The sequence below is a fragment of the Sphaerodactylus townsendi genome, linkage group LG14, assembly GCF_021028975.2.
Source record: "Sphaerodactylus townsendi isolate TG3544 linkage group LG14, MPM_Stown_v2.3, whole genome shotgun sequence".
Classification (NCBI taxonomy): domain Eukaryota; kingdom Metazoa; phylum Chordata; class Lepidosauria; order Squamata; family Sphaerodactylidae; genus Sphaerodactylus; species Sphaerodactylus townsendi.
In genome coordinates this window covers 39,823,261-39,837,844 of record NC_059438.1, presented here as the reverse complement: position 1 = coordinate 39,837,844, position 14,584 = coordinate 39,823,261, and the positions used below count along the sequence as shown (strand labels likewise).

Below are 14,584 nucleotides of genomic sequence, written 5' to 3'. Positions count from 1 at the left end.
TAAAAAAATAAACAAGGAAACTATTTTCAAGTGACTTCTCCCCTCGCGGTCTACATTTATTCTTCATCCTACACTAGAAAGTTGGTACCACAGAGAAATAGCGGAAGAGTTCCTTTGACACATGAACAAAGTTTTATTTGAGACTCCAGACCAGGGGTCTTCAAACTATGGCCCTCCAGATGTTCATAGACTACAATTCCCATGAGCCCTACCACTTGGCCATGCTGGCAGGTGCTGATGGGAATTGAAGTCCATGAACATCTGGAGGGCCACAGTTTGAAGACCCCTGCTCCAGACAAACACTCTGCATTCCCATGGCGCATCTCCATATGCCCAGGTCTAATTGAAACTGAACAGCCTCCTGACATTCTATGAGCCTTCTCTAGAGGCAGTGGTGTAGCTGACAGGGGACGGGGTGGGGCGTCTTGCCCTGGGCGTGGGTGTTCCGGGGGCATGGCATGGTGTGGTGGGAGCAGGCAGGGGCATGACAGGGGCGCAGGCACACACATGCCCCGGGCGCTGTTCCCCCTCGCTATGCCCCTGTCCAGAGGTAACATTAAGGGGGCTTTTATCAACATTCAAATGTCCTATCTACAGGATTATAAACTTGAAAAGGTGCAGAGGCACAAAATATGTGTTTATGCAGCTCAGCAGCAAGGTGTCTTGGATGTAACAATGCGGCTGGAACTCTACACAGGGAAGGAGGCCGAAACCCATCCTACCTGGTTCAGTGCAGTTTTTGAGATAGAGCAATTCAGCCTCTTCGGGGTTATCTGTGACGTTTTCTTTGCCTTCCTGCAGCAGCCGCCGTCCGATCCACTTGTCGTTCGTTTCCAAAGCAAAGTTCAGAGCATCGTAACCTAGAGGAGAGAAATACTTGATATCAGTGTCATATTCTGATAAGGGTGGTGTGTGTGTGTGTGTGTGGACAGACACAGTATCACAGTCACATGGCTGTATGGAAGAGGAGTCGTACTGGAGCTTTTCGACGGCACAGTTATTGCAGTGAATATACAGGCAGAAAACCAGGAGGAAAGGGGATGTGGCATGGGAGGAGACCACAGCAGGGTCAGCACGGCCATGCTGCGCTAGGTCAAAGGTTCCCCCGTGCACTGGTGGTCCTTTTACAGAGACCACTTAGCTCCCTCCCATGGCAGAACAGTGAGCAAGGTGTTCAGTCCAAAAGCAGGAATGAAACAGAAACGTCCCTGTTATTACTGCAGTGCTCTTAACCCCTAGGCTAGTGGTGGCGAACCTATGGCACTCCAGATGTTATGGACTATAGTTCCCACCATCCCCTGCCAGCATGACACCCATGCATGGTCCACATACACACAGAACTATCACATTTGCTTCCCCCCCGCGCGAAAGAACGTAAAAGATAGAAACACCACTTTTCAAAAAGCAAAAAAAGGCACATGGTGGTTAGAAGCACGGTAACAGACAAGGGCGCCTAGCTCCATGAGGCATTGTCGAGGCTGTTAAATGCTAACAAGCAGCTTTTGCTCGGTTTGCACACTGCAAGAAGCGGCCTGTTGGGCTTTGGAAGGTCAGAGAAGGAGGTAACCAGACAGGCCTGGTGAGGTTCTGCTACAGACTTTGCTGCTGGTGCGCGGCCCTCATTTCCCCGCTTTGCTTCGGAAGAGGTGGCGAAGCTGTGCACTGGCAGCGTCAACACAAACACGTGGCCCCCGTCCAAGGCATTTTTGATGAGAGCCCGTTCATCCTGGGAAACTGCATGTTGCTCTGATTAAGCAGAGAGCGCATGTTCATGCGCCAGCAACATCTGGCACGGCTGCAAACATTGAGGAAACAGCAGGGTGCCCATTGTGAGCGGAACAGTTCGTGGCTCAGCCCCTCTCAGTAAAGAGTGAGCGAGTTCTCTGCCAAGTTTCCATTACAAAAATCGCACTCTTTCTTGCTGCAGTTAAACACATTACAGCTCTTCCCTTCCCAGACCTCTCCCTTCCCATTGGTCTTTTGCCTTGTTGGAGGGGGTGGGGGCACAGGCAGAGGGGGGGCACAGAAGTAATCCACAGAGCTGCTAGACGGGTCTGGCCACACACCCTCCAACCCAGCCCCATACTTAAAACAACTGCTTTCCAGGGGTTCAGGGAGACAGATGTAGAGTTGCTGTCTTTTCACTTGACCCTGCTCCCGGGGTTTTTGGAGCCACCAGCACACAGGATTCCAGCAGTCGAAGCTTCTCCCCGAATATATCTTCGTGCTAGGGAAATGCTTCACCTGCTAATGGCTTGCATGTTTGCAGCTGTTCGAAGTGCAGGGGTGCGGACAATAAAGAAGAAAGGGCGTAGCTCTGCCCAGTTCATGCTGGATCAAAATGAGAAGTCTAAAATATCATGGGACATCAATTGTGCTCATGCCAACTAGAGCACAGAGTGTAGCGTCTGCACCTGGGGTGTGTATAATAACATGACTATCTCTTCCTCTTCCTCCACACTTCCTCCTCCAATACTCTATGCCTTTAATTGTTGCAATACAGGTAGAAATTCAACAGGTGCCGCTTTCCTCATCACTCCGCTCTCCATTTCAGGATAGCTGGGTGTGTGGAATTTCTACCCATGACACGGTTGTTAAATAGAAGGCCTGTGGCCAGGAAAATAGGAAACAATCCTAAACCATAATTGCCTAAAGCAGATTGTTTTGGAAAAGGCAAGGGAAGCATCTGTAAGCAGTTTGAGTCCTATGTTCCAGCAGAGAAGCTGCATACAAATATGCTAAATAAACAAACCTTATAGACAGCTCTAAAATCTCTAAAATCTACAACGCCTTTCATGCACCTATACAGCAACCAGGAAGCAAGAGACAGAAGTAACCAAGGCTGGATCCAAAAGCATTTATATATCGCTTTTGTAATTTTCAAAGCGCTCACAGACATTATCATGTTGTAATTCTTACATCAACTCTGCAAGATAAATCAGCATTACAATCCCCACATTGCAGATGAAGGGTTGAGACTGAAGAAGAGGAAGAAGAAGAGTTTGGATTTATATCCCCCCCCCCTTTCTCTCCTGCAGGAGACTCAAAGGGGCTTACAATCTCCTTGCCCTTCCCCCCTCACAACAAACGCCCTGTGAGGTAGGTGGGGCTGAGAGAGCTCAGAAGAGCTGAGACTAGCCCAAGGTCACCCAGCTGGCGTGTGTGGGAGTGTACAGGCTAATCTGAATTCCCCAGATAAGCCTCCACAGCTCAGGTGGCAGAGCGGAGAATCAAACCCGGTTCCTCCAGGTTAGATACACGAACTCTTAACGTCCTACATCTGTTGGGGAAAAAATAGATTGCTTAAATCTACATAGTGAGTTCCTGTCTGGGTTAACATTCGCACCAAAGACTTTCCCAACTTTGTTGAAGGCTTTGGCTGTATTCAACTGGTTCTGGTGGGTTTTCCGGGCTGTGTGGCCGTGGTCCAGTGGATCTTGTTCCTAACGTTTCGCCTGCATCTGTGGCAGGCCTCTGCTTCTGCCTCCTATGCACAGTTGGTTCATCACTGGGGTCCCTAGGAGGATCTGCAGGCTCCTCCACCTGTATGTCATCAGCAGGTAAGGGTTGGGTGTTGGCTCTGCTGCCTGGTCTTCCCCAGGAGCAGCCAACTCTGGCCCTTTCCCCACTTACTTTTGTCCGAGGGTTGCTGCGCGCAATTCCCAGCACGTGGCATCCCTGGTGCGCGCCCGGGTGTCCCCATGACGGCAGAGCACGGGGTCATCAAAAGGCGCCCTTTGCGAGAGTGCCAGGGATGCCTCGCGCTGAGGGGGCGCGACAGTGGCAGCATCGGGGCAGCTGCACTGTCGCCGCCCCTCTTGTGGGGAGTGCCAGGGGACCCCGCGCAACTCTCCTCAAGTAGTGCGGAGTTTAAGGTAAGTGGGGAAAGGCCCTCTGTGTCCTTAGGTTCTGCCTCAGAGTCCTCTGTGTCCTGGTGTGGCTCATGGCACGGCTAGGAGCCTGGCCCCTTGGATGGTGCAAATACACAATCACAGAACGCGTTGCATCGACCACTTTCTAGGTGCTCAAAAAGTGCATGAACAATAAGGTGCATATATACAAAGCACACCAAGTGCAACAATGCTACACAACAAGGTTCTATGTACTCAATTGCTTCAAGAATATACCGTGTTTCCCCGAATATAAGACAGTGTCTTGTATTAATTTTTGCTCCCAAAGATTCGATATGTCTTATTTTCAGGGGATGTCTTATTTTTCTGTGTTCTATTCGTCGGGCATGCTTCCAAACAAAAACTTTGCTATGTCTTACTTTCAGGGGATGCCTTATATTTAGCACTTCAGCAAAACCTCTACTACGTCTTATTTTGGGGGGATGTCTTATACTCGGGGAAACAGGGTAGTTCTTAACTGTAACAAGTCTCAGCTGTAAAAGCAACCACGTTCGTACGCAGTGTTACCAGTTCGTCGTCTGCGTTGACGTGCACAAATCGAATACCAGACTCTCAAAAATGGATGCACCTTTGGTACGACATTTTGTGCAAGCAAGACATAGTGAGATGGATTTCATATTTGTCATATTGCACCATTGTGACACTCCTACCTATGTTTACAGAGCACATAAAAAGCGGTGGGTGCAACGCGTTCTGTGATTGTGTATTCGCTTTAACGTTGCATCAGTCCCTTGGATGGTGCAGCCTGAGACTACACACCTGTTGCTTAGATCTTGGCCAGTTAGTTGGAACGGTAACAGACAAAGGCTAGATTAATTGTTTTTTTTTAGAGTTGTGATTAGCCTTCTTGCTATATCAAATGATCTCAGGTGGATTTGCTGATTGGCTATTTGCACTTGTGTTGCTGATCTCTTGTTTAGTCATAACCAGGCAGATATGCAGAAACAACCACATGATTGCGATAAACCAAACTCAGAGATAAAATTGATATTTTTTTTCTATAAATAAGCATTCCTGCGACAAGAAAATCAGATTTCTCAGGCTGGAAGTCCCAGAAAAAGAAGAGATGAGATCTGTTGATGAGATTTCGGGTGACTTGTTCGACAGTCCTTAGGTGAAGAGACAAAAACTGAAGCTTTGCTTTAAAGCTTTTATTAGCTGTCATATGATTAACCAATTAAATGTTGGCATTCATTTCAACAGTACTTGTGGGGCTAAAGCGTGGCTGAGAATTACCTTGGCTGCTGTTGCTGCCCGGCAGTGGGCAAGGGGAGGGCCAACTCTGCTCTGGCGTCCAGCCCAGCGGGCGGGGCCATTCCACTGATGATGTGAGACCGTGATGTAGGTGGAGGGGGCGGGCCCACAGCCTTATAAGGACTGGCCGAACCTTCCCATGCCTCTCCTCCGCTTGAGCTACGACAGGCTTCCCCCAGCCACCCTCCCTCGTTTTTCGACCTAGTAGTGTTGCCCTATTGTTTGTTGGGCTTTGTTGTCATTTGTATTAATCTGCCACAGCCTGGCAGATTGTGCCTGGGACTGATCTGTTCAGGAGGCCTCCCTAAGAGGCCTGGGGGGTGGTAGCGAGCATGTGTACCACATGTCCAGGAGGGGGCTGCGGGTAGCTCGTGCCCACTGGCAGCAAGTGAAGTTCATCCAGAGGCCAGTGCCCAGATGGCTTCCATTACCTTGCTGCTCTGGGTGTTGGTTTCCCCCCATGCATCAGGCTGGGGGAAGGTTATTACTGGGGGACAACCACTGCTGCCCAGTGGTTACTGGAGGATCCGTCCCCTATGCTGCACCTCTGCTTCCTTCGGCCATCACACCAATAAACAGGCTATGGCCAAATTTTATTAAGAACATAAGAACATAAGAACTAGCCTGCTGGATCAGACCAGAGTCCATCTAGTCCACCTCTCTGCTACTTGCAGTGGCCCACCAGGTGCCTTTGGGAGCTCACGTGCACGAGGTGAAACCAATGGTCTTCTGCTGCTGCTGCTGCTCCTGAGCACCTGGTCTGCTAAGGCATTTGCGATCTGAGATCTGAGATCAAGGAGGATCAAGCTTGGTAGCCACAGATCGACTTCTCCTCCATAAATCTGTCCAAGCCCCTTTTAAAGCTATCCTGTGGCAGCATATTCCCAATACCAATCACACGTTGCATGAAGAAGTGTTTCCTTTTATTAGTCCTAATTCTTCCCTCCAGCATTTTCAATGAATGCCTCCTGGTTCTAGTATTGTGAGAAAGAGAGAAAAATTTCTCTCTGTCAACATTTTCTACCCCATGCATAATTTTATAGACTTCAATCATATCCCCCCTCAGACGTCTCCTCTCTAAACTAAAGAGTCCCAAACGCTGCAGCCTCTCCTCATAAGGAAGGTGCTCCATACAAGGTGGTTGTCTGTGTTGTCTTTCCCCATCCTCTCCTCAGGTGGCAGTTCTTTTTTGCTTTTTTTTTTTTTTGGTCTTGCTCAATAGGAATATTTTCTGTACTCAGTAAAAGATAAAAGTTTAGGCAGGTATACTATCTGGTTTGCTGGCTAATAGTTCAAAAGGACAGACTCATCTCCTATCACATGTCTTACCAAGAGTTAAAGGACAGAAAAGTTTTTCTAATACGATAAATCTTGGAAATCTCTGTGGCCGATCAGTTTTTGCACAGGCAACGCCTTGAAAACTGTCAAGTGCAGAATCTTCAATCGGACGCAAGGGACAATCTCTTGCTACGGCGTGATGCCCACCGAAACCAAAACAAATCAAGAGAGGCTAACATACCCAAAGCACCCCAATCACAAAATAAACCTCGCTCAAATATTGGTATACGAAGTACTGACATTCTAGAAAATGTAATTTAAATATCTGTAAATATTCATTTCACTAAGCACCTTAGGAAAACCACTGCCAGATTTCTTCATTGAAGAGGATCTGGATAAACTAAAATTCATGCGAAAGAGAGAGAAAAGAAAGAAAATAAATCCATCATGAGACATTCATGCCTTGAAGGAGGTGCCGGCTAACTACAGTAATGCAATATATTTAATTTGTTTGTTTTCCAAAGGTATCATTTGCAGTTTTTGTTTGGACAGTCTCAGCTTCGAATCCAGAAGTGAAGCAGACACAAACAATCCAACCAGTTTCTTAAATTTCATTCACACTCGTCTTGTGACTGCAGACAGAATAAGAGTCTACGATCCAATTTCATACTTAATCATAACCAAATGCTCTTTCACAAACAAAACCCAATTCAATATATACTTTGCACTGAAAGATGACAGCTGGCTATGGAGAAGGTGCCGGGACAATTCAGCGTGGGTCAGTTTGTGCTAATCATAATTTAGAAGCTGTGGTTTCAGCTTCCAAAGAAACAACAGACATGAACTAGGGCTCACACTGATACATCCATCTCGGCTATGATTTATTAAGTTCTACAAGACGTCAAATCAACGTTGGCACTAACCACAGATTGCCGATCCACCGCAAGCTATGCTGATGGTGATCATAAACCGCGATTTGTCAATTTAGCCCTAACACCCAACCACAACGTGTTATTGTTTTGCCATACTAGAAAATACTGGGATTCAGGTTCACTTTCATTCATTTCTCTCTTGCTAGGTTTCTCGCTTCAAGGTTTCTTCCTGCCACTCCTCTTGGGTTACGACAAAGTTACCTGTTTGTTCAGCATCTTCTGTGCAGCCTCTCCTTTGTGATGCAGAAACATTTCATCTGATGTCTAAAAGGAGTCATCCTTCTATCTTCAGCAGAACCCCCAAGCCTGCCTTTTGCTTCTCTCTTATTGGTGGAATAGTTTTAAAAGAATACAAGCAGCACCATCAGGGGGAATTCTGAACCAGAAGGGTTTTGGTCTGACATGACCATTAAACAGATTCTTCTCGCAGAAATAGGAGGGGGATTTACACTGACAAATTATGTTCTAACTCTGATGTGCGTAGTTTAATATATACAGCGCGCCCAGACCTATTTGCCTCCGAATGGTATCAACTTCTCAAATCAAAAATTTACTCAATAGGTTTATTACTGGAAGATCTCTGTATGCTGACACCCAGATAAATTTTCCAAACCTTGAAAAGTAAACTTCTAGAACAGGAATATCATATCTTGTTGGGGCAAGCAAATAAATCATGCTCACCCCTCTCTGTCGGAATAATACCGGAACAGGGGCACATGGCCAAATATCTTGAATTATTAACTGAACCCCAACAGAGATGGATTATCACAAGGGCCAGATCCAATAACTTCCCATGGGCCATTACAAAGGGTCGTTACTTATCCATCCCTCTCCAGGACCAGGTTTGTCCACACTGTAAAAATCAAGTGGAGACTCTTGCTCACGTTATTCTTGACTGTCCGAGATATGTGGGCATCAGGAATTTCTCTCCCAGGCTGGCCCTAGACAAATCTGAACGTGACTCTGACTGTTCTGTCGTGGAGCTTCTGTTAAACAACACAGATGTCGTGCTCTTGGAAAAAGTAGCAAAATTTCTTTTACAAGTGACAGATCTTTCTAAGTAATGTATACTGCTATATACAGTCTTCCTGTCTGCGCTTTGAATGTACTCTTGATTTGTATTTCAAAAATGTCGGGCAACGCTCTAGAACCTATTTTTAAATGCCAAATAAAGGTGGTGGTTGTTGTTGTTACACTGACTCTTACGGAGCTTACTGACTCTTACTAGGGTTGCTAACCCCCAGGGGGGGTCTGGAGACCCCCCGGAGCTACAAAGATCTAAAATTGCCAGCCCCGTTTGGATATTGTGTACAATTGGTCATGCTGGTAGGAGCTGATGGGAATCGTAGTCCATGAACATCTGGGGAACCAGAGTTGGACACCCCTGGCTCTAAAGTTGAGAAAAGTTCAGAAAAAGGCCACCAAAATTATCAAGAGGTTGGAGCACCTTTCTTACATTCAGCAGGCAGTTTAGTGGTTAACAGCAGGTGGATACTAATCTGGAGAGCTGGATTGACTCCCTGCTCCTACACATGAAGCCTGTGGGAGGACATTGGCAGAGGTGGGATCCAGCCGGTTCTCACCAGTTCCCGAGAGTGGGTTACTAATTCTTTGTGTGTGCCGAGAGGGGGTTACTAATGGGGTCCGCTTTCCCACCTCCACGCCCTCGCATCCCTGAGAGGCATCCTGCCTTTGAACGTGAAGGTCCCATACAGCAATTGCGACTAATCATGTCACTCCCTGAACTGGGTTAATCCCTTTCAGGTACTGCAATTCATGGATTCTCAGCCTTTCGTACCCTTTATCTCACCAGTCTCAATCTGTGTGTTTCACCATTGCTGTGTTCAGATTTGTGAGTTGGGGCATTTTCTATAATGGGATGATGATTTAGAAATGACCTGGTGCAAAAAAATTTGGGGGGGTCGTGGTGGGGTGGCTGCCCATGGGGGGGCACCCAACGCAGGTTTTGCCCAGGGCTCAGGTTTGCCTAGGTACGCCTCTGCCCCCTTTGCTGAGGGGGGGCTGGCGAGGGAACCTGTTACTAAAATTTTTGGATCCCACCACTGGACGTTGGGCTAGTCATCGTTCTCTCTGAACCCTCTCAGCCCCACCTGTCTCACAAGGTACCTGTTGTGAGGAGAGGAAGGGAAAGGGGTTTGTAAGCTGCTTTGAATCTCCTTCCAGGAGAAAAAAAGGGGGGGGGGAATCCAAACTCCTCCTCCTCCTCTTCTTTACATGGAATGGGCAAAGGGTTTGGAGCTCATTAGCTCAAAAAAGGATTGGGGGGGGGACATGATAGAGGCTTATAAAACTATGCATGATATGAAAAAGTGGATAGACTTTGGCTTTGGTGCCCCTGCCTGGGGGTAGCTGGTCAGGCACTGCAGGCATCATAACACGGAAATAAGATGACTCATTGGTCTGGCCAGCATGGCTCTTCTTGCGTCTTGATGTGCCGAAGCACCCCAGAAGAGCCAAAGCAGGGAGAAATCGCAATTCCCGCATCCCTGCTCTTAGAGCCTTCACTCACCCGTGCTTAACAGTCAGTCAGATGAGCAACCCTTTTTAGATTTAACTTTATCTACACAATACTCTTCTGGTTATTTCTGTGCTCGGGGAAGGGAATCGGCTCCGGGCACAGACGTGACTCATGATGACAGAGCAAAGGAACAGCAGCCAGGATCTTTGCAGATCAAACAAGCGGGGTGCGGGGGGGGGGGGCTGTTTTTTGGAAGGGCCAAAGCAAGCTGAAAGAGACACCATAAAGAGAACCTCTCGCTCAACGGGAAACAACAGAACTCGCTCTAGTGAGCTTGCAGAACTCTGGCCAACTCGCGCCTTGTTCCGGCAGGTTCGTGCTTGCCCACGGCCACGGGAGCCAGAGAGGATTCAGGAGATGCAAAGCAATCTCAATCTGTATCACCTCTTTTGGCAAATGTGTCCCCGGGGACTACACAGTTCCAAGAAAGGGCCTGAGGAGTTTTGAGCCAGAAAAAAAAGTTATTGGAATGTGTCTTCATCAAGGGCTTCGGCCGAGCCACGTCTAGCCAAGGATCAGCTGTTTGGATTCCCAGGGGAAAAAAAACAAGTAAGGAGGAAGGTGACCCAGAAGCTAGGGAAGTTTTTGTAATGACTGAGTCAACATGTTTTAAGCAGGGCTGTCTTTGAAGATAAACCACAAAGTTCAACTGGTACAAAATGCAAGAGGCAGACTTTGTCTAGGACTAGATCGCATCCGATCTTGGAAGTTCAGCGGGGTCAGCCTTGGTTCGTACTTGAAGAAGAAGAAGAAGAAGAAGAAGAAGAAGAAGAAGAAGAAGAAGAAGAAAGTAGTAGAAGAAGAAGAAGAAGAAGAAGAAGAAGAAGAAGAAGCAGAAGAAGCAGAAGAAGAAGAAGAAGAAGAAGAAAAAGAAGAAGAGGAAGAAGAGGAAGAGGAGGAGGAGGAGGAGGAGGAGGAGATATGTCTAGCCACATATCTCTCAACTTGGAAATAAAAATGGAAGAAGAGGAGTTTGGATTTATATCCCCCCTTTCTCTCCTGCAGGAGACTCAAAGGGGCTCACAATCTCCTTGCCCTTCCCCCCTCACAACAAACACCCTGTGAGGTAGGTGGGGCTGAGAGAGCTCCGAGAAGCTGTGACTAGCCCAAGGTCACCCAGCTGGCGTGTGTGGGAGTGCACAGGCTAGATAAATACATACATTTGCTGCTACAGTGATGACTATGAAACTGGGAACCAAGTTCACTCTTCATCAGAGGAGGCTCCCTTTAATGCCCCTGCTCAGAGAAACATATCCAAGTAGCAACTTGGGGGGAGGGGTTCTAATGGAGTGGTTAGTGTGCTAACTAGGACAGGGGAGACATGGGTTCAGATCCACTCTTGGTCATAAACCTCGCTGGGAAATCTTGGGGGAGCTATTTTCTCTCCCTCTGAGCCTGTCCTTCCTCACTGGGTTATTGTCAAAATAAAATGGAAGACAGAAAATGTCATAGACCAGCGGTGGCGAACCTATGGCACGGGTGCCAGAGGTGGCACTCAGAGCCCTTTCTGTGGGCACGCGTGCACAGAGTTCATTCATCATGTGGGGGGCAGAAAATCACCCCCCACACATGAATACACCTAGACTGGCCTGGGCATGCTCCTTTACCTGGGAGTAAGCTCGGTTGCTGGCAACGGGGCTTGCTTCTGAGTAAACCCTCCTAGGATCGTGATTCACCCATTCGAAGCGTTGCACGGTTGCTTCACCAAGCTTACTCCCGAGTAACATGCGCCTCGGAGCCAACTGTTTTTTCTAAAGTAACACCTCAGTATTCGGGTTAAATTGCCGTGTTGGCACTTTGCGATAAATAAGTGGGTTTGGGGTTGCAATTTGGGCACTCGGTCTCGAAAAGGTTTGCCATCACTGTCATAGACAGACATTCTATTATTTCAATATTTTAAAAAAGAGTTCCCCAGTTTGGAAAAACATTCAAGGGCATTTCTATCCTTCTTCCCCCTGTCCTGGGGTCAACTAAGTCTGAGGTTAGGAAGAAATGCATCCCCTGCAGACCGCATTCCCCCGCCCCGACTGCGCCCTATTTAGAAGCATGCAGTGGCGTAGGAGGTTAAGAGCTCGTGTATCTAATCTGGAGGAACCAGGTTTGATTCCCAGCTCCGCCGCCTGAGCTGAGGAGTCTTATCTGGGGAATTCAGATTAGCCTGTACACTCCCACACACGCCAGCTGGGTGACCTTGGGCTAGACACAGCTTCTCGGAGCTCTCTCAGCCCCACCCACCTCACAGGGTGTTTGTTGTGAGGGGTGAAGGGCAAGGAGATTGTAAGCCCCTTTGAGTCTCCTGCAGGAGAGAAAGGGGGGATATAAATCCAAACTCTTCTTCTTCTTCAAAGAATGCATACAAATTGACATACGTGCAAGCAGCTCTTAAAAAGAAATATAAAATGTAGCCTAAACCCTGGAAGAAGAAACTTAGAAGAAGGATCCAGTCCAATCAATTACATCTCCCATAACAGGCAGTGATTAAAAATGTTTATTATGTACTTTGCCTTTAGATCCACTAAACTGTGTTACACGGATCAAAACAACGCAGGAGAAACTCAGCTCTAAGAGCCGGTTTGCAATTTATTTGCTGGTGCTCAAATATTTAAACATTTCAAATGAAACACAAGCCTCCTGCTCTAAAGAGCTGGATTGCCTACAGAGCAGTCCTAAATACCATATATACTTGTGTATAAGTCGAGTTTTTCAGCACAATTTTTGTGCTGAAAAAGCCCCTCTCGACTTATACGTGAGTCAGCTGTTAAATTTTTTAGGGTTTTTACTTTGTCAGCCTCCAGGGGGCGCAGTTTTTAGGCTAGTAGCACCACAATTTCAGGATATTATCAGGTGACACTCCTGATGATACCTGCCAAGTTTGGTAAAGTTTGGTTCAGGAGGTCCAAAGTTATGGACCCCCAAAAGGGGTGCCCCGTCCCACATTGTTTCCAATGGGAGCTAATAGTAGTTGGGGTTACATTTTGAGGGTCCATAATTTTGGACCCTTTGAACCGAACTTCACCAAACCTGGGTGGTATCATCAGGATAATCTCTTGCTGATACCAGCCAGGTTTGGTGATGTTTGGTTCAGGGGGTCCAAAGTTATGGATCCCCAAAGTGGGTGCCCCAACCCCCATTGTTTCCAATGGGAGCTAATAGTAGATGGGGCTACATTTTTTGTACTTTTAAAGTTATTGTTGAGACCATATTGTTTTTGCTGACCCTCTTTTCCACTTACAGAGCTAGTTTACTGTTTTTCTTTGAAATAAATATTCAAAAACATTTAACCCACTGAAGCCTCAGTTGATGTAATTTTATTGGTATCTATTTTTATTTTTGAAATTTACCAGTAGCTGCTGCATTTCCCACCCTCGACTTATACACGAGTCAATAAGTTTTCCCAGTTTTTTGTGGTAAAATTAGGTGCCTCAACTTATATGCGGGTCGACTTATACACGAGTATATACGGTAACAACATTCTGTACATTTAAGAGACAGCAAAAAACCAAACCCCAAAATCATGTTTTTAACTGATTTACAGTGTCATCCTTAGCAGAGTTACGCCCTTTCAAATCCATTGAAGCCAGCAGGCTTAGCGTGGTGTAATTCTGTTTAAGACAGCATTGCTATTGATTTTATCCTAAAATATCTGGCTTGGTTTTATAAAGTCTCTTATGACTGATTTTATGACCTTTATTGATGCTACCCTCTCATGGTATAATCCGGATAAATCTTCTCCCTGCTATAAATGTACGTTTTTCTTTTCCTGTAAATCTTTATAATACTAACAAAACGGAACTAAAATAAATAAATGTTTTAGAGACAGCAAATCACCGCAGGGTCAGTAACCACTCAAAATGCCAGATGTACAAGACAAGGGCAACGGGAAACCCGCAAAATACAACGTTAAATTCTTCCCCACTTCTGTCAAGTGAACCGTTATGCTTTCAGCAAAACCAAACAGCATTTATTTATTCAGCATAATTTTATGTCTCGCCTCTAGGGGGGGAAAGCAGGTGAAATATAAATCCATAAATAGAATAGCCAAAACCAGTAAAAGGAAAGAAAAAGCAAACAGAACCAAAAACACCAATAAAATATAAAGGAAATCAGGATACAACATTAACAACCAGTCAGAGAACAAAATCCAAATGGAATGAAAGATAAAATGATAAAAAGAATCCAATAGCCATGGAATCTGATAATACAATTTTAACATGCCCAAACCACTATAAGGAGAGCAGGAGAAATGTAAAAACAAACACACACAAAAACCTCAGCTAAATCCCTGGACAACGAAAAACGTCTTAATCTGATCCTAAAAGCCAAAATGGGTGACTCAATGATACAGTATCTACTTTGCAGGCACAAAATGTCAGTAAAGTATTGGATGAGAGAAGAGGTCTGGGTTGCCAAGCTCCAGGTGGTATCTGGAGATCTCTCAAAATTACAACTGAACTGCAGAAGAAGAAGAAGAAGAAGAAGAAGAAGAAGAAGAAGAAGAAGACGACGACGACTTTGGATTTATATCCCCCTTTCTCTCCTGTAGGAGACTCAAAGGGGCTTACAGTCTCCTTGCCCTTCCCCCTCACAACAGACACCCCGTGAGGTGGGTGGGGCTGAGAGAGCTCTGAGAAGCTGTGACTAGCCCAAGGTCACCCAGCTGGTGTGTGTGG

General features: G+C 46.4%; 1 protein-coding gene across 1 annotated transcript in view; it reads right to left on the bottom strand.

Annotated features, from left to right (window-relative positions):
* Nucleotides 1-591: 591 nt before the first annotated feature.
* The window catches only part of LOC125443344 (transcription factor-like 5 protein), a 55,090-nt gene continuing 41,097 nt past the window's right edge, over nt 592-14,584 (bottom strand). Inside the window, exon 2 of the mRNA XM_048515367.1 lies at nt 592-860. Within this exon, the coding sequence (XP_048371324.1) occupies nt 592-860 (269 nt within the window). The remainder of the gene's footprint in view (nt 861-14,584) is intronic.